Source organism: Protopterus annectens, chromosome 2.part0, assembly GCF_019279795.1.
Source record: "Protopterus annectens isolate FY-2018-M chromosome 2.part0, PAN1.0, whole genome shotgun sequence".
NCBI lineage: Eukaryota > Metazoa > Chordata > Ceratodontiformes > Protopteridae > Protopterus > Protopterus annectens.
Window position 1 is genome coordinate 607,261,359 of NC_056728.1, and position 27,605 is coordinate 607,288,963.

Below are 27,605 nucleotides of genomic sequence, written 5' to 3' on the forward strand. Positions count from 1 at the left end.
AGCTAGTGTCCACTTTATTGTCAAATATTCCCTATCTAAAAGGGAATAATTAATTTCAGGTCTTCTTAGTTTTCAACTCAAAAATCATAACAGATGTTCTTCCCCATTAAAATTCCATGGCAGCACTGTCTCTAGGCTTACTTCTAATGCATTAATATAAGTTATAAGATGCTTGCCGAAATCTGCAGATGCAAAGACAGACTCAGAATGTTGTGGTTTCATCAATTGATTAAAGGGATCATCTACCTCTAGTGTCCATTTTACTTTAAGGAACACATTCCCTTTTATTAAATGTGTTACAGGGCAGGTAAATCGGGTGCTAAGATATGCTATCCACAAGCTAACCCTAGCCTTCATTTACTTTATGGCATTAAGAACTGGCCAGTTTCTTACAGCTTCAAAATTTTCTTTTTTTTTTTTTTTTTTGGGTGGGGGGGGGCTAACATTTGTCTTGCCTAACTTGCCTTTAGAAGCACTGGCAATTAATCTGGCTTCCCACAGAGATTAAATGATTAGAAAATAAAATAACTTTTTTTGGTATTTCAAGAATTGTGCTCTGAACATTTGTTATGGTGATCACACTTTAATATAAATTACAGATCTTTTGATTTTTATAATAACTTAGGTTTTTACAGTAAATGTGAAACATAAATGTCAAACTTTTATGAGCTCCAACTTGTTGAAAAGAAAGGATATTTTAGAACAGCTTTACCATAAAACTACAATGGCAACCATGGCTCAGCCTCACTACATATTAGGTAATGTTTTTATTTTTATGATTTGTAATTCAGGAAAGAATTAACTAAAGACTTCAGTGATCATATGGTTATTGAATCAAGACAAAACACTTACGACATTTCATCAAAGATGGCTGAAGTAAAATTGCTTTTAGATAGTATAATTCCTGCTGTGAGGTAATACTGATCAGTGGGAAGGGGTAACAGAAGCAGAGTGATCTTCTATAGGTGAACTCCTAACAAAATGGTCTCACAGCTACCGTGTGTATTTCCCTTATTCCTTCCTCTACTGAAAAGCATAATTCAGACAAATGGCTTTATCATGATATCATAGGTTCATAGGTTCATAGGTTCATAGGTTCATACTAGGCTATCTGCCCTAGGGCATTTATAAGCCTAGCCAGAATGTGTTTGGCTTTCGCCACCCATTTTAAATTAATTTTGCTATGCCCTTTTTTTGAGGTTAGTATACTGTGCCTCTGTCTAACAGTGACACAGAAGTCATACCCGGGGTAAACCTACGATCTCCCATCCACTCATCAAGATTCCTCTTGAAGAGAGTCAATGTGGGACTCTGCCTAACCTGGACTGGGATTTTATTCCAGAGTGAAGGGAGCCTCTGGGTTATGAATCTGTCCCTCCAGCATGTCCTATTTATTTCAGTGCTGAGGTTCAAGTCTCTCGAGCGTGTAGCTCGATAGGATTTGGATTTTCTGAGGTGCAGCATGTCCATTAATTCCGGGTTGAACATGGCTTTATACGTCAGGCACAGATCGCCTCTGAACAGGCGGTATGCCACTGAGTAGAGCTGGAGTTTCTTTAACCGGGCAGCATATGGCATCTGTTTGAGCCCTTTGATCCTCTTGGTGAGGTACTTTTGGGGTCTTTCCAGTTGCTGCAGGTGTCTGGTAAGGTACATCCCAAAAGGGGCATTGTACTCAATTATGGGCCTGATGAGGGATGAGTAAAGAGGCACGATGACCTCCCCTGATCTAGATGTGAATCCCTTCATGATTAGGTGGGCTATATAAAATGTTTTTCTAACCACTTTGGCCATGTGGTTGTCAAATGAGAGATTGCTATCAACTTGGGTCCCCAGGTCCCTAATTACTTCTTCTGTACTTAATGGATTACCACCTATGTGGCAATTTGTGGGCACTTTGTTTTTGCCAAAGGGGATGACTATACACTTTTTGGCGTTTAGCTTGAGGCCATGGCTCTGGTACCAGTTGTCTGTTTCTATGAGGCCTTTTTGGAGGATGCTTGTGTCGGCTGGAGAGTTGATTATGGCGCCCAGTTTGCAGTCATCTGCGAACTTGGTCAGCCACAGTCCTTCCGTGTTGGCCTGTACCTCCGAGAAATATATACTGAACAAGAGGGGTCCCAGGACTGAGCCTTGTGGGACGCCACTTGTAACTGGTTTGGAGTCTGACATGGCTCCAGCAATTCTAACCATGTGGGTTCTGTCCTTGAGCCAGTTTGCAACCCATCTAGTGACATAGGGGTTTATATTTAAGCTGGTGAGCTTATCTATAATGCCCGAGTGGGGTATTGTATCAAAGGCTTTTGCGAGGTCCAGGTAGGCTGTGTGGACCACCTTCCCCTCGTCAATGGCCTTGGTGACTGTTTCAAAGAAATCAACCAGGTTTAAGAGGCAGGATCTGCCCTTAACAAAGCCGAACTGGGTAGGATCCAGTGTCTGTAGGTCCCCAATATCTTTATTTATGAGGTCCATGATTATCCTTTCCATAGCTTTGCAGACAAAGCTAGTCAGGCTTATGGGGCGATAGTTTCCAGGATCCGTTGAGGCACCACCTTTGTGGAGAGGGACCACAGTTGCTGTGCGCCACTCTTTGGGTACATATCCTGTAGTAAGGCTGAGATTGAACAGTAGTTTTATGTTTGATAAAGTTCCCCGAAATGAGAAAACTGCTGAGATAACCTTTTAATAGCCAATGTCCACTGTTGACAAGTACAGCATTGTTATACTGCTCATTTAAGTCAAGCTCCTGTAAGCATCCCAACAAAGTTAAAATAATTCATAAATAATATAATCTAGTTCATTTAAAAGGGGTGGATGAAGGAATGCTCACAAATTGGATGAAAGAATATTCAGAAATGTCTTTATTTCTTTTGAGTCAAAAAACGCTGTGTCATCTATTCAACATAGATTAATTTTGACAAAAATATGCATAATAGGTGGACATTCTATAACATTTAGCAACTGTGATGCAAACTTCTTTTAGATTTGTCTAACTAAATAAACTGCCTAGAAATATATTGCACAAAATGGAATGAACTTTATTGGACTTGCACAGTTTTTTCTCATTTTCAGTAAATGATAGTAAGTGGAATAGTCTATACTAAAAATGTATTAATTATTACATATACATATAAGAATGTGCACAGATTAGTGGTGTTCAGTCCTCATAATCCTGAAATATTAGCCATCAAAAATGAAATGGCAGATGTGAATAATAAGCAAAGGATGTTTATGCAGGCATTTATACTGTTTAACCATATGTGGAGCATTTCCTTATTTAAACTCATTTCTAGTCATTAGGTATTGTTTTTTTGTACATATACTGCTCTGTGAGTAGCTAAATATTGTCAGTCAAATTCTTCCTTCAAGCCTATTAAAATATACTAAACTCACAAAATCCTGAAAAACTAATGTCATTGTATTAACTGCACACTGAATTTTTTTCATAATTCATATCTTTTCAATTTCATACCTATTCTCCAAACACTTTCGTACTTATCTTCCCTGTTAATGTTAACATTAACTATTAAGGATAAGCATATAAAATGATTAAAAACAATGCAGTCTATACTATTATTCCAATGCTATTTTCTTTTCTCTTTTAAAGAGGTTATTGTAAAAGTACATATAACTATCATATTTACTCTGGTTTTATATCAAGCACTAAACCTTTTCTTCCCAGACCCCTGATGAAAAGTGACCATTATTTTGGCTCACTCAACCTGTTCCTATTAACATACTGTGAAGTAAATAAGCAAATAAATAATTAATTAGTAATGCACTCAGCTAATCTATAGAAACATTGACCTCCTTCCTTGTTATGTGTAAACACGTCTAGTTTTGTTGTAAAAATGTATCACTTTTATTTTGGGAAATGTTTATAAAAGAAATAAATGCTGTCATGGAAATTAGCTTTGTTTCTACAAACATGACTTGAAACTGTTTAAAAATAAACTTCAAATGTGCTAAAACCTTTTATCTGTGCAGTTACTCCCCTATTTTGGGTGTGTTTGTGCTGTCAGTTCATATTAAGTCCAGCACATTGGGTACAAAAAGTATCTAACACTAATTCACCTGTAGAAATGAAATGTATTTCTACAAAGACTTGACTGAAATGCTTCATCATAGAAAGGAAACTGTAATTATGGGTTGAATTTAGAAAGGTGAATGTCTATGCACTACTGCATGCATTAATAAAATAGTCTTAAATGCATGTTGTAGAGGTAAAAGATGTATAAAGTACATTTAATCACGTTGTAGCCTAAACAGCTGTGTAATTAAAATAGAAATGATAACTGCTGTCTCATATTTAAGTTGTTACTAAAATGCACTTTATAAGCAAAATTAAAAAAATCTAAATCCACTAACATATTATATTTTTGTGTTCACGTTATTTAAATGTCTAACTCAGTATATAACAGCACACGCTTTCTGAATGAATGAACATGAACTTTGTCCTTTCTTTTTCCTTTTGTTACATTAAATGTAATACGTTCACAGAACTGTCTGAATAAATTCTAGCAGTGTCATCAGCTTAAAGTGGTCATCATTCAAACCACTACCTTATGGATACCTTCATTTTTCAGTATAATTAACCACTTCATTGTGAATATTTAATTACTTTAATGCATTCTGAAGAGTATTATGGCAGTGTGTCATTATCCTTATGACAACACGAATCTGAGATGTGCACTAAAATCCTATAATGAGTAAAATGCCTGTCCTTCTTTGACTTGTCATTTATTTCTCATGAATCGACTGTGGTATCTGCTAACTACATCAGGAGCTTTATATTGTGCTTGCAAAACATGTTTATTATTAACTGTTGTTGTCACATTTTCTTTTTTTTTTTTTTGTTTGTTTTTAGGTTTTCTATAGATGACACCTGGATAAGTCATATTCACTGCGTTCTGGTTTTTAGATAAAAAGTTGAGACATTCTGGAATAATATGCCAACAGAATGTAAAATCCCAAGGCACTTTGGAATTATTTCAAGTAAGATTGAATAATCAATTTGCAGAAAGGAAGTAACAAGATTGACAAAGATCAGCTATATTATGGCCTTCACTATGCTTTGTCTAGAATTTGTTATGTTGTATTATGCTTTGTTATGTTACATGTTATATATTTTATATGGTTTATATACGCCCCAAAATGTTTTTAAACCTCCTCATGTCTGTCAATTGAACCTGACAAGACTGAGTTTCTCATATATTTATTATTATCTCACTGAGAAAAAAAAAAACAATCTAGACCATTATCCCTTTATCTTTAAAACATTTGAATTATTTATACAATGATGAATTAAAGAGCTAGACAACTCATGTGTTGATATCTGTGAAATACAGAACTTTTTTAACTTTATGAGGTTCCTATCATAAGGCTTCCCCGTAAGTCGTTGCATTTTTTTCCACACATTCAGTGTCATCACAAACATGACACATCACTTATGTGCTATGTATCTGATGACATTGGATATGTGGAAATGTGCACTATAAATTAAACTGGATACTACAAACTTTGTTTGTAGAACAATAACTTTAAATTCCAATGCTTCACAATTTCTCCTTCAGTTTTCTATTTAACTTTCTTATAGTATTTGTTAACTTTTGTGTTTAAGGCTGCCACTTTGAAGAATTATTCATGATAGTTAGGAAATGGAGGCTGTAATAGAAAATCTAGTTTTGGTAAATACTTATCTAGAATTTTGAATTATTCTGGATTACATAGACTTGTGAAATGTATTTTCTTTAACTCTATTCTATTTGAGCTGGATTTCCTAGTCATAGCCAAATCCTTTTTTCATTTATGCTTTTTTCCCCTCTTATTTAAACTGCCAGTTTGTTAGGCTTTAGTTGTAACCATTTGTCAACAATGTGACAAGCACACTTTGTGAAATATCTTTATAGAAGTACACAATGCATACATTTTGATACTTCTTTTTAGATCAGTAAAATAATGGATTTCTCCTTCTTGCACTTATTTTTGTCACAGAAGAACACATATGCTATATATGTCTCCATCACAGCTAATAGTGTGACTAAGTATAAGAATTAATTTCAGGAACGTATAACATGGGGCTACAAAAAGGACATGCAAATAATGTTAATTCTTTGTCATGTGTTTTTCACCTAAGTATGCCTTTTCTAGACTCTGTGGTTATCTGTTGCCATAATTTCAGTATATATACTGATTGTTGAACCATAATAATTCTATAAAATTTTGTTTCATTTATTCATAATGTTTATGCATTTGTTTAATTACTGTATTCAGCAAAGTATATAGTGTTCCTTCAGAGACACAGCTGAAAAACAAGTGTATTGTTTCTTTAAAAATGAGTATGGAAAGGGTTGTAGGAAATAAATGGCTTCTGCCTTTTGTGATTATCAACAAAATACCAACTCTGTTTAGGTTATTTAATAAGATGAGAGCATGTGCTTTGACTGTCTGTTGTACTTCATCAAATAAAGTTGTGTTTCTGAGTCATTAGTCTTTTTTATTATTCTGGTGTGGTTTATCAGGCATGTTACTGACAGGATAGGCCCATTTGTTTTTATGTTTGTCTATCTCAGTCTCTCTTTCTCTCTCTCTATCTATCCATCTATTTGTGTGTGTGAATATTGTAATTAACTTTGAATAATAATAATAATAATAATAATAATAATAATAATAATAATAATAATAGACACACATAGATGCACATACATACAATCACAAGTGAAGGGAATGTATGGAACATAATTTGTAGGACATAAGAAAAGGATTAGTCTTTGTCGCTACAGCAGTTACATGAGTAGACAGAAACAGAGGCCGTCATGGAAGAGGAGAGATAGGAAAGGCAGTTCTCTCAGGTTCTGTGGTATAGAGTAATAAGTCTTGACTATTACTCAAACAACGTGATTTCTTATAGAGGGTTTGAGCACTAGAAAATCTGGTATGGGTGGGTTGTAATGTGCCAGTTCACTTAATGAGGGGGAAGGATTGGTGATACAGTGTCTGTTCAGCTCCATGCAAATGGAAGTTTACAGGTGAGCCAACCATAACTGGAAATATGGGCTTGGCCTAATAATATGGTGATGGCAGCCTGCATTAGCATGTTGGTGTGAAAACTCACATGCAGAGGAAGGCAAAATATGCTTTCTTGGTGATGTCACCAAGCCAGGGTTAGAAAAAAAACATGATGGTTGTATAAATGATAGCCTCCATGGTCAGGTCTCATTCCATGGGAAACAAATGTGCAGACGTTTTACAGAATATTTATGTTTGGCAGGCAGTGGGGACAAAAAGGGACTGGGAAAGAATAGAGTCTGTAAAGCAGAGGGGTTGATGAGTTTTTTCTAGCAGGCAAAGGATGAGGATGACCAGCTGTGTTTGTGGTCACCATAAGGGATTAAAGCAGAAGATACACTGTAAATGACACATAGACAGTCAACAATACCATGAAGGTCAGGTTGAATTGTATATGTTGTTTTCTGTCTCTGTAATGTATACATAGGACTGGTGTACTGATTGATCAATACGCACATATTATTATATATGCTGCAATTTACACGGCCAACAGAAATCATTTAAAAGTTAACTGCCTGGTAATCCTTCCATGTGCAATAAAGAAATGTATCATATTGCTCACATCTGAGGTCAGTGTCTGACATTTACTCTTCCTGACTTACAGACACCTTGTCTGAGGCTCATGAGATTTGTGTGAGAACGTGTGAGTAAACATGTGAGTAAATGTGTACAGAGTTTTAAAAAGAAACCATATGATTTTAATTCAAAGTTATATACAAAGGAATCTACACTATAAAGAATGCAAAAGTCTCTGGTAAATGGACAAAATCATTATGACTAAAATATTTCTTAGGTTCATAGATTACTAGGCTAACTGCCTTTGTGGGTAATTTTAAGCCTAGCCAATTATCCCATGTGAGTATCAAGCCCTACACTTTTTGTCTGTAAGGTAATTACCTTAGTTACTATGCCAACCTCCCAACCTTGTAATAGCAAGATACATAGACAGGCAGATAAATATTTAAATATTTTAATACATTTATAGTTTTTTTTCATACTAGATATAATAATCATTCATGTTTATTGCAGTAAAGTATGAATTACATTATCACGTTTCATGTCCACTGTCTGTTGCCTCATCCTTTATCTCTTATTGTTGTGGTTTCCTATCAGTCTGGTGCATTCCTTTAGTGTAAGTAACATTCACTACTGATAAGTGTTGTTTTCATAGCAATGTGAGCAGTTAATACTTGAATTGCATTTAGTAAAATGAGCATTGTATAAATAAATAAATAAATAAATACAGTAAATACAATACATCTCTAAGAATTGACCTAGTTGTTTGGGCTTTGGGAACTTATGTGGACCGTGACCATGTGTCCATTGTTGTAAGGAAGTTCTTCTATACTGCGCAGCTTATAAATAAAGGGACTATGTCTAGATCTAGGAATGTCGTTGTCCCCATTTTCTCAGCACTCATTAGGCCAATCATTGAGTATAACGCCCAGCTTGACATTGTATCTGTGCAGACACATACAAAAACTGGAACACCCACAGAGGTACCTTACTAAAAAGGATACAAGGCCTAAACACTACAGCCTACATGGACTGATTCAAAACCCTGCATCTGTATATGCTGTACTACCGACTGCTAAGAGGTGACCTGTGTTTGGCATACAAGGCATCCTGCAGCCCAATACTGATGGATTTACTGCACATCAGCAAGTCAAATGTCATCAGAATTGCTCAATCAGGTGATCTAAACCTCTTCTAAAACATCAACAGAACAGTTTGGAGGGACAGGTTTATCCTGAAAAGGACACCACTCCCCTGAAACAAACTCCTCGCCCATGTGAAACAAAGCTCATCCCAATCCATATTCAAGTGTAACTTGGATCTTTGGATGGGAAACAGACAATTTACCCCAGGACTGCCCCCTGTAGTACTAATGGACAGAGTTAGTTTCTAAATTCTTTATCCAATATGTGGGTCCCCTCAAATTATCAATGGTATGATCCCAGTTATTCTCACTAGGGATAATATATAACTATTGACCACGGGGTGGGTGTGGCCAAACCATCAACAAATCGGATAGGATAATTCAAGCACTAAAAAAGAGATTGTCTTGGTTCAAAATGGCCTGTAAGGGCAGCCAGCCTTTTACTTACATAAAAACCTATAATTATCTCACCAAATAATAATGACATTTAAGAGAAATGAAATGCAAAATATGAAAACAGGAGCACTGTTAAAACATAAGGAAGTTGTAAGAATAAAAAATATGTGTATGCTCATGCAATCACTAACAGCAAAAATACAATGAATTCAAATGAAAGAGACTTGTTAAAATATAGATAAAAATACATAACCAGACTCTGCAACTAATACTCACTTGTTGTGTTTCTATCAGGTACGCTTGAATTATTGTTACTGCCATTCCCGCCGGTACTTGTATTTGCACTGCTTGTGGAGGAGGTATTTGTTCCCATTCCAAATGGAACATTATATCCGCATAAAAAGAGACTTAGTGAGCCAAACATCTGGACAAATGAGTTTGTATTAGTATTTATATTGGATAAACTGTTAACTGTCTGGAAAGCTTGTGGAGTCTTCAAATTAGGAAGCTTAAAGAACAATGAAAGAATAAATTGCATGCATTATAATGTGCACTCATTTAAGTTAAAAGCTACAATGCAGTACAGAAGCTTGTATGTAATGATTCCTTAACATAAAGCACATCACAGATGAGCCACAATAAATAAAAATATATATTTTGACTTTTTTTTATTTTAATACCTTCCTGACTTATATGCTGCATTTGCTGTCATGGGTTGCATTTGTAAATTGAATAGATACAGACCTATATGTCTTCCTTTAGAATATTTGGTGAACTTAACATTTATCCTCATTAATGCTGTAGCATCTTAGATAACTTATTCAATATTCTGTGGTTTGACCAAAGTTTTTTAGATCACTATGATACTGTATTGAGCTTAATTTGAAAAATAATTTCAAACAATACATTCACTGCTGAAAAAGGTCACTAGACAAAAATTGTTCTTGTTGATTCTTGGTCATGAGGTTCAGAAGGTATATGAGAAAGTGTTGAAAGATTTTTTTCTTATTCAATGAAATAAATAAGTGGGGGTGTGGCATTTCTTGGATTATATGCTTATTTCTGGCATTAGTACATGAGCTAAGGTCCATCAGAAAAAAGTATATCTAAACAAAGGTTGTGTACCAAAAAATAATTTAATCTACTTGATTTTTATTTATTTCAGAGTTGCGACCTTGTTTGAAGCACAATATGTTAATTGTACACTTTTTCATTGTACTTTTAAACACAGAATGTGTTTATTGTTCACAATTTTATGTGGTAGCATTTTCACTGCGGTCTTTATAAAATTGACACTGCAAATGTTTCAGCATTTATACTTCCCTAGATTAACCCATCACAAGGTTTGAACTCCAAAAAGTGTACTAGAATGTTAAAACAGCAGGAAAACAATAAAGCAACAAAATAAAACATGCTCTTGCCATAATTCAGTCAAAAAAGGAAGGAAATCTTTAGGTTGTTCATTCTTTATTTCAACCAGAACTTCTTCAGAATAAATGACTTCACATCCTAATTAATTTTATACAAAGTCACATGACAAATCATAGTTAATTAACAAACAGTTCAGCTCATTAAATTTAATTATTAAAAAATACAAATGCATATTCTCTCTCATTAAATATTAGAATGTAAAAATAATATTATACACTGTATTATAACCTTTATGCCAATAGAAAATATTTCATGTTTATGTGTTCATTTAACCTTTTTTTATCAGAATCTAATCTTATTTGCCATTCTGTCTCCTTACATTCTAAGTGAATATTGTAATCACGTTGAAAGGTGTCAACTGAAACACTGTCTAGCACAAAAAAGATGAACTTGAAGTTTATACATTCTAAGGAGTGCTTGGCTAAGGCATTGCTTAGATCACATATCTTGATAGCAGTTGTATGTTCATAAACTCTCTTAGAGAGTTTCTTTATGCTTTTACATACATAAAAACTTTTGCAGGATTCACATGATGCAATGTATACCATTCAAATTGAATTACAATGATAATGGCCTATGGCCCAAAGTGTTTTATCAAGACTTTTAATATGAATAAACAATGCGTCCATCACATATCTACATAACTTGCACTTATTGCATTTAAAAGTCCCTAAGATGTTGCTTTTAATGCTTCCTGCTTTTTATTTGAATTTTCCAACACAGATTTAAAACTTTTTCTAACCTTGTAACAAAATGTTGGCTTATTACCTACTACGTTTGCCAGATCTTTGTTACCTAAAATGATTTTCCACTTTTCATTTATAATATGCCATATAATACTTATATCTTGGATTACCTGCAAAGGAAATGACCTACTGAAACAGTTACAAGCACTTGTACTCTGCTTAACCTTACCTTGTTTCAAAACAGTGTGAGTGATTTTCAAAATAGGTTTGAATTTGTCATTCTGCATGGATGATATTTCAGCCATTAATTTATCTAGAAAATCATTTTTGTAACCTCTCTCTAGGAAAAAACCTTTTAAAAAAATTAACATCTGTTAAAAATATATCATCGCTTGTCATCCTACTTAATCTGATGACCTGACTCCTCATGACATTTTGTTTCATAAACATGACATGCTGGCTTTGTTTATGCAGATAACTGTTGACAAAAGTTTCTTTATTGTAAATTCTACTTGCAAAGGATTTAACTTCCTTGTTGACCTTTAATATCAAATAAAAAAAAATTGACTGACAAACCTCTATTATTTAAAATGAACCTGAGAAATGAGGTTTGGAATAGACCATTTTGTCCAGGGACATCTTCAAGGTGGGGGGTTAGAGTAGTAGGATTTGGGAGGATAGCGGGAGGATAGGGTTAAACAGGAATGGATAAGGTTGGGAGGAAGTGTGGTAGGGGTAGGGAGGGGCTTAAGGGATGTTAGGCAAGTGTAACTGGAATAGGAGTCACATTTTTTGTGAACTTTCTAAGTGCAGGATCAAATCCATGGCGACCTGAGGTAGGCTGGTGATCAGGTAAGCCTTTGGGTGACTAATAGAAAGGGAGAGGTGAGTAACAGTTTTTTTTTTCTTCTTCACATAGCCAGATTTTAGTGAGTTAGGAAGTGGTTATTATTAAGAGGGTATTCACGGGGGGGGGGGGGGTGACAAGGAATCAGGAGATACAGCTATGGTCTATTGTCTCCCATTAGCAGTAAGGAGAGTGAGTTGTTCCCCAGTGTTAATTTTCTAATGGAGCCATGTATGTGTGTGTGTGTGTATGTGTGTGTGTGTGTGTGTGTGTGTGTGTGTGTGTGTGTGTGTGTGTATATATATATATATATATATATATATATATATATATATATATATATATATATATATATATATATATATAAAATAAAAAAAGTGTTTACTGGTAAAAAATTGCAACTTTCAAAGTCTGTTTGTAAAGTTTGAAGCATGTCTCGATGTTGTGTCCTGGTCCCCTCATACCTTAGGTTTGTCCAGACTCTAGACTCTTCCTATAGGCTCATGCAACAGAGCAGGTCCGTTACTCAGATGGAGTTCATCTTCATCTGTTACTTAACCGCTTGCGGGGACGGTGGTTCCATGCTTTGCTGGTGGGCTGGGAAGGCTTATGGTGGTGACGTAGTGACGCTTAGGGATGTTTTGATAACTGGACAGCTCAGGGATGGTAATTTCGTGGGCTGTGAGATGCCTGAGTTTCTTCTTAGGAGCTGTGAGGCTAAAACCCATTAGCAAGTTAATTTAAAATAGCCTTAAGTTATCCCCATTTACACACGTGGCTTGTCAGTTTTCTTTCAGTCAGCAGAGCGCTGGCTGTAAATGTTGGTGGGGGGGCAGTTCTAGTCCAGAGCTTGCCTCTCAAGGTTCTGACTCCTGGATCTTAACATTAAAAAAAAAAAAAAAAAAAAGGTTGTCGGTATTGGCTTACCTCAGTAGTGATGGCAGGCTGGGCTGGAGGAAGCTTCAGGGAGGAGTCACGGCCATGCAGGTGCAGTATTTATATATATATAAAAAAAAAAAAAGCTGATCGCATGCTGTTTTTTTTACGATACGTATGGGTAGGGAGTGTTGGTGCTTACAGAGCTTGGTTGTTGGCTGGCTATTCCTCTTTGCTTCTTAACTTGGTTGAAAAGTCCTGCTGCTTAACTTTTGCATGTCTTATCACAAAGGTTTACTGGTCACTGGTAAATCAATAGGGGTAATCGCACATGTGTATAGTGTGGTTAGTAATCCGGTGAAAGCAGCGTCTGTATTTTAGCACATAGGTCAGAAGAATAAGGAATTTGCTCAAAGTCTCTAAACACATTGTTCATTAGGGGCGGTCACTATGTAGGGTTTTGCCCCCACCATTTTAATTTCCTCAGAGGGCTTGCATTAAGAGGTGACTGGAATCGGGTAGATAGGATACTTTATTTAAGAATATATATATATATATATATATATATATATATATATATATATATCTAAGTCCAATCAATACAACACCGGAATATGACAGGAGTATGATGTATAAAATCCAAATGATTAAAACGACAACAAACAGCACAATAAACACAGCCAGGATCAATCAACAAATCCAGTGCACTGTTCAAACTTTTACTTGTTTCAAAATACGTTCAAATCACAAGCAGCTACACAGTTCTTGGTATATACACTCAAACTGCAAGCAGCTGACGACAAGCGATGAACAGCAAAGGCGTACTATCACACTTTTAACTTTCTAGAGCACAGCTTAGTAGCTCCGTATCTCCATATCACTCAGACATGCCATACGCAATATATTTTCTATTGAAGCATAAACTCGAGCCAAGCACTAAGTAGTACTAAATAATCCATAAATTTATTAAATTAACAATAAAACAAAAAGGAAGAACATAGGATAAGTGTTTTCGGGTCACCACCACGACCCTTCCTCAGATCCTTATAACTGATATTACATCATTTCCTTCTTTTAAAATGGCAGGTTTACACCAATAAGACAGTCTATTGCATATTAATGATATTACATCATTTCCTTCTTTTAAAATAGCAGGTTTACACCAATAAGGAAGTCTATTGCATAGTCACACCTACTCAGACAGGCGTAGACTGAAGAGGCACTTATGACACACCTGTGGGTGGTTGGTCTTATGGGCTACGTATTCTGGGCGTTGGTTTTCTGGGTTTTTGGTCATGTGTAGTGAACCTATATATATATATATATATATATATATATATATATATATATATATATATATATATAAAATTAAGCAAAATGTTTGGTTCCCAGTGAGACACGGTGAGGCTAAGGAACTTGCTTTCAGTAGTGGAAACTGACAGAGTAGGCAATATTGATGCAAATATGCTGTTCAGCCTTTCAACGAGACTGATGGGTTTGTGAGAGTTCATGTGGTTTTCGCAGGCTGTTCTGGTTGGAGTCTTTCGCAGGTTTTGGTTGGGCAGTGTGTTTTCTATAGTAACATACTGTAGAGAATAACATATATGAATGAATAAAAAAATCATGATTAAAGACTGCCGGATTTTAGTGGGGAGCATAGTATCTTTACAAAATAAATAAATAAATACTTTTTCTGCAGCAATAACCATTTGGGCACCGAATATTTCATATGAATAGGTAGTAACGTCCTGATCGTGCACACAGAGTTGGAAGTGGTTGAAGAGGAGGTGTATGTGTATGTGTGTGTGTGTGTGTGTGTGTGTGTGTGTGTGTGTGTGTGTGTGTGTGTGTGTGTATGACGTTAAAGGTGGATGCCATGATCAAGGCCCATACTACTTGCTTTGATGGGCTGCATGTCTTTGAGGTAATGATGGATGGGAATGTGGGACAAATCACTGACAGATATACAGGCAAATGCGCATTGTAAAGGTAAAGTATCACTTCAGAGTAGAATGGCTGGTGGAATCAATGGGGCATGTCACAGATCATATAGTAAAAAAAAAAATAGTATGAATAATGGCAGATAGTGGAGGTGAAAACTATGACGTGAAGTTGTAGGAAGCTGCGTGGTCTTCATACCTTTCAACTGTCCAGATGTTGCCTCATATTTCTGGACTACTCCTTATAAATGCGGGTTTTCTCAAATCACTGGGATGAGCTGAGGAGTAAAGTCACTGAATAATGACACACATTTAAGTTTCAGACTTCAAATACTTCAGAAAATGTATGTTAACACATATCCTGTTACTCTAGCAAGTTTCTAAGCTTATAAGAGCAATATTAAAAATCTGTCCCTATTTTTGCTCCCTCTTTTCCCCCATTGTGTAAATCTTTGTCCAGATTTCTTGCACTAAGAGATTTAGATGTATGGTGGGGGTCGTTTTGGTATTTGGTCCTTGGTCCTGCTCTTCATTGTCATTTGGTATATGAGCCAACGATCTGTGCAGAGGGGGATCCGCAATTGGATAGAGTGATGGGCAGGAGCAACGATACAAATGAGAAACCTTTGGGATTGTTGTGGCTTGTATTAATTCATTATGAGATCCCTGTGAGAAGTAAAACCAGCATATTTTAACCATCCTATGACCTTCCTAGCTGAAGTTGCTAGTAAGCTGTTAGTATGTGTTACTCATTTTCCTATTTGTTCCACAATTCAAATGCTAGTGTTTCTCATTTTGGAAATGGAAGGGTGAGAGCTAGGCATTGGGCAGTGAGGTGTATTTGAGTTTTGACTTTGACTCTTTCGGGGGGGGTTATGTTAGAGCAAATCCTGTTGTGTTGGCAATTTATAAGCCATACAAGTAGTGCTTAGTATGTTTAGTGGAGAGGGAGGTTTCATTGTGGATGTGGTTTTAGGCAGGGCTGTTGTCAGTTGGGTGAAGCACTTTTCCTTTCATAGTATTTGCTTCCTTGGACCCCTGTCTAGCAGGGCAACTGACGTGATCCCTGGGGTGAATTTTCTATGTCTCATTCAATCATCAAGGTTCCTTTGAAGAGGGCCAAAGAGGCACTCCGCCTGACATGTATGGGCAGTCTATTCCAGAGTCTGGGGAGTCTCTGGGTCAGAAATCTATCATGGTGATGACAAGGTTTAGATCCCTTTTTTTTTTTTTATTTATTTATTTTTTTAGTGTAGCATGTTCAATGCAGTGGTGGTGCTGCGGTAGCATTGTCACCTCATGGCAAGACGTTGTCCCATTCGATTCTCAGCTAGAGCGACTTCTGTGTGGAGGCATACGTGAATGGGGTGTGCCTTCGTTGAAGGTTGTGCGTCACGGCTGGTAACCCGGTACGTAAAAATCCACTACCAATCATTAGCGGACCGGAATTCTGCTGTGGCGACCCCTAACCAGGAAAAGCCGAAAGACACAAACAAAGTGTAGCATGTTCAATAGCTTTGGTGGTCTGGAATTGCAAAGTTGCCTGTTTGTGGTTAGGGATAGGTCCTTTCAGATTGCTTTACTTTTGATATATTCCAGTGGTAGTTACATTTATATTGGGTATTTGATAGCATTATAGGAAGCATTGCTTCAGTTATGGCTGCTTTGTCACAGATGGAAGTGTCAGTGGTACATTCCTTCCCAGGTTGGCCGGATAGGTTGTCTTTGAAGATGTCCTGGAATGCGTTATGTATTTTGGATGTTTGACGTCTTTTTTTATTGCAGATGGGGTCTTGGAACACTGTGGCTGTAGTTTGGAATAGGTGGGTATAAGGTGGAGCCTTCTCATTCCTATTAGAGGGTTTAATTTTGTTCTTTTCTTTATAGATGATGGTGTGCTGAGTTCCAGTGGTGAGATACTGTGAGTTCGCAGATGATCATGCTTTGGTGTCGATTAAGCGGTGGAGTCATTGGGTGAGTAATCAGAAATGGATAGGTGTAAAGGCAAGCACAGTGATCCAGAAGAAGAAATTTGTGACTGTCCAGGATAATGAAGCATAACCAACTTTTTGTTTACTCTAGAATAAGTATTAATGTTTTATGACCATTGTTTGATTTGTGATACAGGATAATGTACAATACATGGTAGAATTAAGAGTTCTATTATTTAAGCATTAGGGGATGCAGTGGTGCAGCGGTTTGTCATTTCACAGCTAGAGGTTCTCCAGTTCAATTCTTGACAGGAGCCAGTTGTGTGGGTGTTGCGTGCCCTCCTTGCATTTGTGTGGGTTTCGCTGGGTACCCCTGGGTTTTCCTTCCATGCTGCTAAGTTGCTAGTTACTTAATATTGTACATATATTTGTACGGGAAGACATATAGATCACATACATTAGATGGTCATCATAGTGAGAATGGTTTTGCTGCATGTTTAAATTTGGATGCATGTTTAAATGAAGTCCTGATCACTTGGTTGGGCACATTGAGGTCACAGATGGAGTGCTGAGTGAGCAACAGTCAATGCCTGATGGAAATGGTCTTGAAAGGTAGTGGTTTTTGCTTTGTGGATGTTTTGAGTGCTGGAGAGGCTATAGGGTACTAGGTATTTTTTTCAATGGTCATTAAGGCACATTAAGTTTGGGACAGTGGTGATTTCTTGCAGATGTAGGACATATTTATTTTGGGTTACTTTGGTAAGGTTAATACTTTATGTAGTTTATTAGTTTTGTTGCTGGTGGCTTAATTCTTTTGATATGCTTTTGCGGCAGTTGGATAGGATGGGTTATATGGATTTGTATTTTGATTATACGTTTATAGGTGTGGGGTTTGGGTGTGTATTTGTGGCATTTGTTATTGCTGTGGTTAGTCATTACAGAAAGGTGAGGGCCAGCAAGGGCAAGGATGGTTCTTAGGTGCTACTCTCGTATTGGATGGGATGACAGGAAGGTTCGTGATCTATGATAGGGCTGCTGTTAAGGTTAGTTGGCGATTACCCTGGTCTGGTTTTAGGGGGCATTGGTTTAACATCAGGGAGCAACTTAGGGTTTACTTTCAGTCGTTTGGCCTGTTCCTCACTTTGGCTATGTATGTGATAAGGTTTATAAGCTGGAAGGTTGAGTCAGTGGTTTGTGTGAGGGAGGATGATTGAGTGGACATGGAGTATTTATTTTACTTTTGGTGTTTGTGTTAGCTGGTGTTGGAGGTTCATTGGGGTTGTTGGGGGATTATGGTTTGTTCCACTTGCCAATATTGAACTTACAAGGCTGATGGTGTTTGAACAATACCATGATGGTTGTTTAATCATTTCATGTTATAAAGGCTAGTTGGTTTAATGTCTGGATTGATATTGCACCTGCGTTTAACGGATCTCATTGGTACATGCAATTGGGTTTAATAACTGAATAGTATGGCTTATTTTGTTAAGTTGCTAGAATGCCATGATGACTGCTGAGCTGTTTTATTGCTTGTAAGAGATAGTTAGTGTGATGGTGGGATTGCTAGACAACGGGAGTTTAATAATATTAAATTTGGTTGGTAGTGATGGAGTCATTAGAATTGTTATTGCTCTGGCATTAAGGAGAGCTCATTTGGTTATTACTGGATTGGGTGGTAAATTGGATTGCAATGTGGCATGATGACATGTAGCTGACTCTGCATGGTTTTATAATGCCCTTGAAGTCAATTACAGAGCTGTCATTGGTCATGAAGTGAGGATTATTTAGCTCATGTGCAGTGCGATGCTAGGTTATCTTAGCAAAGGTATAGGGTCAGTGTTTTGTTTTCAGTTGTTTCGGTAACTGTTTATTTTATGTGATAGGGTTTTAGGAGTTAGCTCTACCCATCTTGGTTAGTGGGGATGGGGTACACCGAATGATGTTTGGCAGGATGCCGAAATGGTTTTAGTTTGTTGGAAGTGTGCCGCAGAAAGGGGAACAGTCTGGTCAGGCTGGTGGGTGGAGAAGAGGGGCAGGATTGCCCTCTTCTGTTCCCCCTCTGGTGCTGGATGGACAATTCAATAAGTTTGGAAAGGAAAGTGAGTGGTTACGTTGATTGAGTATATAAGTAAGCGGAGGAAGCTGCTTATTTGGTTGATGGTATAATGCAATAAATGGTAATGAAAGTGAGCAGGTAAGCTGCTTGATAAGTAACAATAAATGGTAATGGAAGTGAGTGGGTACACTGCTTCATGAGTAAGTGAGTGGAGGTATGGATGCTGCTTACTGGTCAGAATGAGCAAGTTTACGCAGTCCTGTCCTAAGATAATTTTACATGGATGTTATTTCACCTGTATCATGTTTGGTTGAAATAAATGAATATTGATTAACATTTATGTTTATGGAAATTTAATAAAAGTCATCAAATGTCATTCGGTGTAATGTGTTTCTTGAAGGGGACCTGGACAAATTAGGTTTGGAACAAACCATTTTGTCCAGGGACATCTTCAAGGTGGGGGGTTAGAGTGGAAGGATTTGGGAGGATAGCGGGAAGATAGGGTTAAATAGGAATGGATAAGGTTGGGAGGAAGTGAGGTAGGGGTAGGAAGGGGCTTAAAGGATGTTAGGCAAGTGTAACTGGAATAGGAGTCACATTTTGGTGTGAACTTGCTACCCACCTTCCCTCCCTCTTTTATTAGTGTGGATATGTTTATGTTTAGTTTGGACAGGGTGGAGAAGAGGGGCAGAATTACATTCTTCTGTTCCCCATCTGGTGTTGGATGGTCAATTCAATAGGTTTGGAAAGGAAAATAAGTGGTTACACTGCTTGAGTACATAAGTAAGTGGAGGAAGCTGCTTATTTGGTTGCTGGTATAATCTAATAAATTGTAATGAAAGTGAGCGGGTACACTGCTTGATAAGTAACAATAAATAGTAATGGAAGTGAACGGGTATGCTGCTTCATGAGTAAGTGAGTGGAGGTATAGACGCTGCTTACTGGTCAGGATGAGCAGGTTTATGCAGTCCTGTCCTAAGATAATTTTACATGGATGTTATTTCACTTGTATCATGTTTGGTTGAAATAAATGAATATCGATTAACATTTATGTTTATGGAAATTTAATAAAGGTCATCAAATGTCATTCAGTGTAATGTGTTTCTTGAAGGGGACCTGGATAAAATCTGTAATGATATTTAAATCTTTAAAAAAATGGTCAAATTCATGAAATGTGCACCCCCAATAAAAGAAAAAAAAACAGATTATCTATGTAATGTTTATAAAAAAAACACCTTGCTGAAAAATTGTGCAATTTCAAGTATTCCATCTCCTATCAAGCCATCACTAAATTGGCAAAAACTGGTGCTACACTGGTACCCATGGCTACTCCTTAAATTTGTTGGAACAATTTGCCTTGAATAGTGAAAAAATGATTTTCAAGGATAATATGCAAATAGTATTCAGAAAGGTGTTATCAAAATCAGTGAACTTAGATATTTCCTGACATATTCAATGCCCTGTGTTTGATATGTGCTGGTGTACAAAGCTGTGACATCTAAAGTAACCATAATTCTTTGACCATCGTTCACTTCACAATTGTGTAGCAACTAGCAACTCTAATAGATGCCACAACCCGTTAGATAAAATATTAAATTTCAAACTATGTTGTTCAGCATTCAGTCTAGATAAATAAAGATACTTTAAATTTTGTAAAAGTCAACATCTACAATAGGTCTAAAAGGTGCCTTAACCTTATCTTCATGAATTGTTGGAATCTTAAAAATTCTGGCCATTTTAGGTTTCTCTGCCTTAAAGAATTCATAAAGTTCAAGGTTAATGTATCCCTGAATGACATCACAAAGTTTATTTAATTTTCACAGCATTAACTATTTATTCTACTACTGTGATTTGAGTAGGCAATTGCATTTTATGTTTTGTTAGGGGAAAGCATATAGCCTGCATCTTTTTAATACATATCTATTGTTTAATCCCAACTCACTGAGCAAATGTTATAAATGATGTACTGATCCTACATTACAGTTATGAATGCCTTTTGCATACCCCTCATTGCTAATAAAGCAATAGTTGCCTCTCATTCTGGTTGTTCATATTTATTTGAATTTGTGAAACTGTAAGTGCAATATAATTTAGTCATAACAACTGATTCCTCTTATGTGTTCACAGGTCAAAGATTAGCAGACAAACTGATCACATTAGGCAGAAAGGGTGACTTTGGAAAGACAGGGAAAAGTGACAGGCTTTGATGTTTAAGGTGAAGAAAGGTTTCATGGTTTGCAGTTTGCTAAAACAATGCTTTTGCAATGGACTGGTGGTTTGAAAAGCATGCTGGGCATTAGATGCATCATCTGCAGTGGACAGGGTGCATAGTACACTAAGGAAGATTCTAGCTCATTTTGTTCAGCTGGTTAAATGATATGAGAAAAAAAACAAGTTCTGGCACATCTTTGGCAGTTTAGGAAAATAATAATACAGGAAGGAAGTTCCATATTTACAGCATGTCATATGTTTTTGGAGACTAATATACAGCAATTATTTCTGTTTCGGGGCATAGGTAACATGTGCAGATGGCATTAGTTAATGTATAATAATGTAATGTATAGTTTGTCATTCCCAGCAGTGTTAAAATTATTTTTTCCCACAGGATTGCAACTGTTACCTCATCCCAGTTCATGATGGAAAGTTTGCAATTGCTTCCATCTACATCATAACATGTACTCAAGTAGGCTATGGTAGTAGATGATGGGATAGAAAATAATGTCCGTGAAATTGTCAAACCTCAGCAGGACTAGGACTTAGAATATTCCTTTTTCTCTAAACTCCAGAACAGCTAGGTACTACCCATTTAAAGTGATATGTAACTGGTTTCAAAATCCTTTCCTGACTATTAACTTATTTTGTACAAAGCAGTTAAAATGATATTGTAACAAGTCTCATATTCTTCTGAAGATTGTTAATACTTTGTTTTTAAAATTGTATTCCCTGAGGAGCTTTTCTCCCTGGGTCTCTGCTGAAAAGAGCCTAAAGCTGATTGTTAATACTTTTGTTTCTAAAATTTTAAATTTTTTTTTTCCCTGAGGAGATTTTTTCCCTGGGTCTCTGCTGAAAATGTGCCAAAAGCTCAGTCAGACTAACCCGGTCAACAAATGCAAAATAAAATGAATAAAAATAAATAAAACTGGAAAGGTATCATGATGCTGGGAATTTAATTACGTTTATTGATAAATTGCTCAACAAACGGAGCATACAGACTCAAAAAACTCCAGCTATTCTTTATCTCATATAATCTACTTAGAGGTGATCTCTGCTTGACTTACAAAGCCATGTCTGACCCAGCTCTGTTAGAAATTCTACATTTAAAGAAATCCCAATCCCTCCACACCACACACTCCAGAGACCTCAACCTCATTACCACAATCAACAGAACATGCTGGAGGGACAGATTCATAAGTCAGAGACTGTCCACGCTCTGGAATAGACTTCCCATAAATGTCAAGCACAGCACCTCACTAGCCCTCTTCATGAGAAATCTTGATGAGTGGATGGGAAATAGAAAGTTCACCCCGGGGATCACTACAGTTGCTCTACTTGATAGAGGCACTGGGAACTAACGTTGGGCTGCACGATACCAGGGCACTTCTATGGGCTAGGCTTGTAAAGGTTGCAGGGCCATTAGCCTAGCACACACCTATGAACATATGAACCTGTATTAACTGTTAATATACTGTGATATGTGGTAATAATTCAGTGCTTTTACATGGTAGACAATTCTGAGTAAATGGGTGTATTAGATACATTACATTTCTAGTCAGTGCATTCATCTTGATCTGTGTGAACCATTCATTTGAGCTGCACTAAAATACTTCAAGACACCACTGCATCAAATAGCTAGTAAAGTGTGTGGGGGTTGACATGTTTTGGAGGGTGGGGTTGTATAGGGTTCAAGGGGAACAACCATGTAACCTATGGCAATGGGGAGTGATTAGAGTGATAAAGAACAATGCTGTGGCAATGTAGCATGGCCGCATACATCAATTTCTTACTGACCTGTTATATGTAGTGGACTACTGGTCAAAGATACATAAGGTATAAGAGAAATGAAAATGCTTCCTTTTATGAAGGACTTTTACAAGCATGTGCCTGTTAATTTATGTCTGAAAATTATTACTATTCTGTATGACAAAGATATATTTGAATGCTATTTGCCATTGATGCAAAGTACCAAGTATTTCAAACTAGGAATGCTTTTGTAATGTATACTTGTTCAAGAGGTGCATTATTCTAATGTTTGTCAAAGTTTCATGGTAATAATTGTGTTAGTATCACACTGGGGTAGTACTTTTACTTAAATCTTTAAAAATGTATATCATATTGATGCTTTTTCTGCATCCATTATAATATCATGTCAAGAAATAAAGGGCATCTCCGCAAGGATGATTTATGGTTTGGGGGAATTGAAACTTTTTCTTTCATAATGGAATTATAAAACAAATATGTGTTAGGTGAATGGTCAGCACAGGTTATATAGTAGGGATAATGAAATACATTAGTGTAAATAAATATGTAAAATCAAAATGCAAATGGCTAAAAGATTATTATGCTGTTTTTGTCTATTATGGTGCTGTGTTCTGTAGAAGGTAATTGATTAGGGGGAAAAGGTGGACCACAACAGACTGAATGTATAAATGTTTTCAGAACTGTATAGAATTAAAAGTAGGAAAAGTTGATCTACTGCATTTAAGAGAAATTGTTAATTGGCTAGCAGGCTGAATTAGTTATTTTTTATGTTGCCGTCTGAGGTCAACATTCAAGATATCAGTCTGCTTGTTATTAAATGATGGAATTGTTTTTTCAAGTTTGTGGTACCTTTTATTTCTATATTTTGTTCACATTTTTTAATGGAGGGTTGCTTTTAACAATATCTTTGACAGGAAATGTTTCATTGGTCCATACTTTTAATAGTAATAATTCTTATATGTCTTAAATAATATAATTGGCTCAGTTATTTTGTCTTATGTAGAAAAGCTTTATAAATTGTTGGAAAATTATGATATTAAAGCTATATAGCTAGATTGTAGCTGGTTCACTAGAATGGCAAGGATTATTCAGTTTATTGCACTGCTATGCTTGTAAAGAGGCTGGATCTGAACAGAAATAGGACTCGTGCATGTTAAATAATAGTTCCCTTTATCATAGATGTAGCTCTTACCCAGGCTTGATGATGTGTTAGAGAGATATTTTTGAATATAATACAGAGAAGAGCCTAAGGAATAATAAAAAATAATGTCTGGTGTTGGAAATGATATGTGTGTAAAATGAGGTGACATTTTTCATATAGTTTAGATGAATAGATTATGCTGAATTTTTTTCATTTTTTTTTTTGGTCTCCCTTGGGACATCATTACACTGGTCTGGCCCCTGTATCCCATGTCCATGCTGGGTTTACTAGCTTGACTCTGATCCCCTCTCCCAAACTTAGTCCAATATTGCTGGGGTCGGTTGTAATCCTAAGGGCATTCTGGGGGTTCAGCCATCTCCGCTTCCTTCCTGGGGGGTTAAATGTCTTACCTATTTCTTCTATACCTCCCATGCTCATCAGTCTCCATTCAAGAGCATCTCCCTTCATTGAACTAGGTTTTCCCTAAAAAATCATTATTGTTGAATACCCTCCCACCAAAGACAGGCACCGCCATCCTTCCCTGCTGCTCCATCAGTTGTCTTAGCCACTAATCGAACCCAGTTTATTAGAACTGTACTTAGGGCTTTATACCTCTATGCCATCGGCATGGCTAAATTATGATGAAATCTTGAAGTGGACAGTCCTTGTAAATAGTATGCAAATATATTTCTACTATGTTTGATTGACTTGTTATTCTTGTCTGTTATACCTTGTTCAGATTATTATATTATTATTATTATTATGATTATTATTTATTACAAAATAAAAGAACATCTCACTTATTTTTATGTAATAGGTATTAAAGGTATGGATTATTGTACAGTCCATTACCACCAATATATTAAATTAGTTAGACTAAGAAAAAATAATTTTGTTTGTTTATTTCTTGGTCTAGTTAAAGGACACTTACTAGGTATAATATGGGCCAAGGTCACACATAGCAATTACCTACACCCATGCTATAGTGCATTAATTAAAATAAGGATATACATTAATCTAAGACGAAAGCTGTCCAGTCTAACAGAGCATTGCCTATTTGAAAGTAAAGTGTGTGAGACATGAGATGAATTTTATGTGTGATGCATTATGAAACTATTCAGAAAAAGCTGCTGTCAAATAAGAATTTAGCACTAGAAATATAGTGTTAATATCTGCTGCAACAATCGTGGGGAATGCTTCTGAATTCAGATATAGTTGATTGCACTGGATTTTGACTGGGTAACCGAAGATACCAGCATATTTCACTGTGATGATATGTCACCTAATATCAGTATATGCTGCTTTAAAGGAAAGACTCATCAGCAGTTCCTCAAGGATGGCCATATTAACCACGGGAAAAATAACGAGCAATTAAAGAGTCAAAATAACCAGCAAAGTGTGGAAAAAATATACAGAAAATAAATATGTTGAATAAAGTGAATGACCCATCATTGCAAAGGCTGAGTTAATTTATTTAGAAACGCAGTTACTGACTGAAGGTGACATTAGACATGCATGTCACCTCAGAGGTACAGAGGTGACATTAAGAGTGGAATGAGATAAAGGGATAGTATTAATTAAAATTTATCTTGTGGGCAATAGTACAAATTCAGCAAATGTGTCATGTAAAGAATCTGCAATGTCATTAAAAGAAGAAAGGGGCATGGTTGGCAGCCCATCTAGGTGGTTTAATTTTTATAAGCTCTTTTGGCTCTCACTGTAAATAAGAAGACCAACTACTAAAATTCAATCTGCAGTCCACAGATAACATTGCTAAAAAGAAAATGAACACTCCCCTCATTAAACCAGGTCTCACCTAAAAGATCACCATTGCTCACTACCCTACTTCTATAAAATCTGAGAAGCAGTTAATGGCACAAATGTTGGAAATGCTTAAGGATGTATCTCTCCAAACTAAAGGATTACATGAGTGGATCCATAAACAGCATGATAATATTGTAGATGTAACTGACAAACTTAATTAATTACATATCACTATACTTATAAACCTAAACAGATTAAAATGCAAAATTTGAAAATCACAATACCAGAGAAAGAAGTATAATTTGTCCATGACATACCTGAAGATCTAAAGAATTGGCAGCACCGAGCAATCTTGCATTAAACTGGATTACCAGAATCGATAGATGACAAGATTTTCTATCTTTTTTATAACAAGTATTTGCCAGTCCTAAATACACCATCTGAAATGGACTGGGAGGTGGACAGATCACATGGGATGGGACGGAAAAGCGAGGGAGTTAAATCACCCATACAGACCATTGATAAACCCCACACCAGTGTGGCAAAGGAGTCAACTTTAATAATACTTACCTCTTACCTGCACCTCTGATTGATGGGTATGTGGTTTATGCTTTTCAGGACTATTCTGAGGTTTTATATCTAAGAAGAGCAGAATATACAAATATCCACAAACAGCTGAAGGCTAAGTCCATAATTTCTTCGTTGGTCTATCTTGCTGCCTTGATTGTCATATATAATGATCAAAGACAACGTTTCACCTCCCCAACAGCAGTGCCAGACTTTCTGGTATGCCTGCAGGCCTCTAAATAACAGATAGCCCATGCCACACAGTGTGACCATAGAAGGGTGGAAGTGAAAGTGGAAGTGACCAAAAGTAGAGTGTCATCATCTTGGGAATCAGAAATCCAGCAGATTAAGAAATGGAGAACAAATGCTGGATGATGATATGTAGGAGGAAGGCTCACTATCTTAAAGAGGCTGAGAGAATGTAGCATTAGAATCTGTAGACAAACAGAGGATTTCATTGTTTTTGCAGAAAATGGACCAGTGGAATGAATGTATAGTGGATGACTTGTATCACACTCCGACACCTGTCGACATTGACATAAGTTACTCTGTGGGACAAAAGGAATCTGAGGGGAAGAAAAAAATGAAAATTCATTGCTTTCAGTATCAGACGATATAGAAGAGCCAAGTGTCCATATTCTGTATGTGCTGATGCAGCTCCAAATAATAGCTTTAAAGACTCACTGCCTCATATAAGGAATGTTCCAAAATCACTTATGAGATGGCTTACTGAGTAATGATGATTTTTCATGTTATTGATACATGAGGTGCATGTTAAACAGTAAACAATGAAGTTTTGCGATTCATATTAGTGAAATAAGGACCTGCAAACTTTTTTTATTTGCATATTTCATTCTTATTTATTTTTTATTTACTGTTCTTTCATCTTTTTAGGGCTATAGGGGTTTTAGAATTTCAGTAGCCAATGTTTTTGTAATGAAGTATTACTTTCTGTCTCTTTCAAAGTTGACTAGTATATCAAATTTGCTTATAGATACCCTTTATTGTCAAGTAGAGAGCTATTATTTTATTTTTTTTCTGACTAGGCAGTTGTGCAGTTTTGCTCTGAAATGTTTGTTATTTATGTAACTCTTTCTTTTTCAATATCTGTTACCTGATGATGGGTTTATTTAGGGTACAGGTAAGGAAAAAGGGAGGTTTAAAGAGGGGCACATGGAATATAGGGGGGTAGGTAGAGATATTTTTGGTTAGAAAGGTAGTGTGGAGTGGAGGAGGGCCCCATGAGTTCTGCTGGTTTGTTGTT

At 36.4% G+C, this 27,605-nt stretch overlaps 1 protein-coding gene across 1 annotated transcript in view; it reads right to left on the reverse strand.

Annotated features, from left to right (window-relative positions):
* Positions 1–27,605, reverse strand: part of LOC122792759 (phospholipid-transporting ATPase ABCA1-like) — a 2,266,772-nt gene that overhangs the window by 1,939,559 nt on the left and 299,608 nt on the right. The window contains exon 7 of the mRNA XM_044060333.1: positions 9,401–9,632. Within this exon, the coding sequence (XP_043916268.1) occupies positions 9,401–9,632 (232 nt within the window). The remainder of the gene's footprint in view (positions 1–9,400; positions 9,633–27,605) is intronic.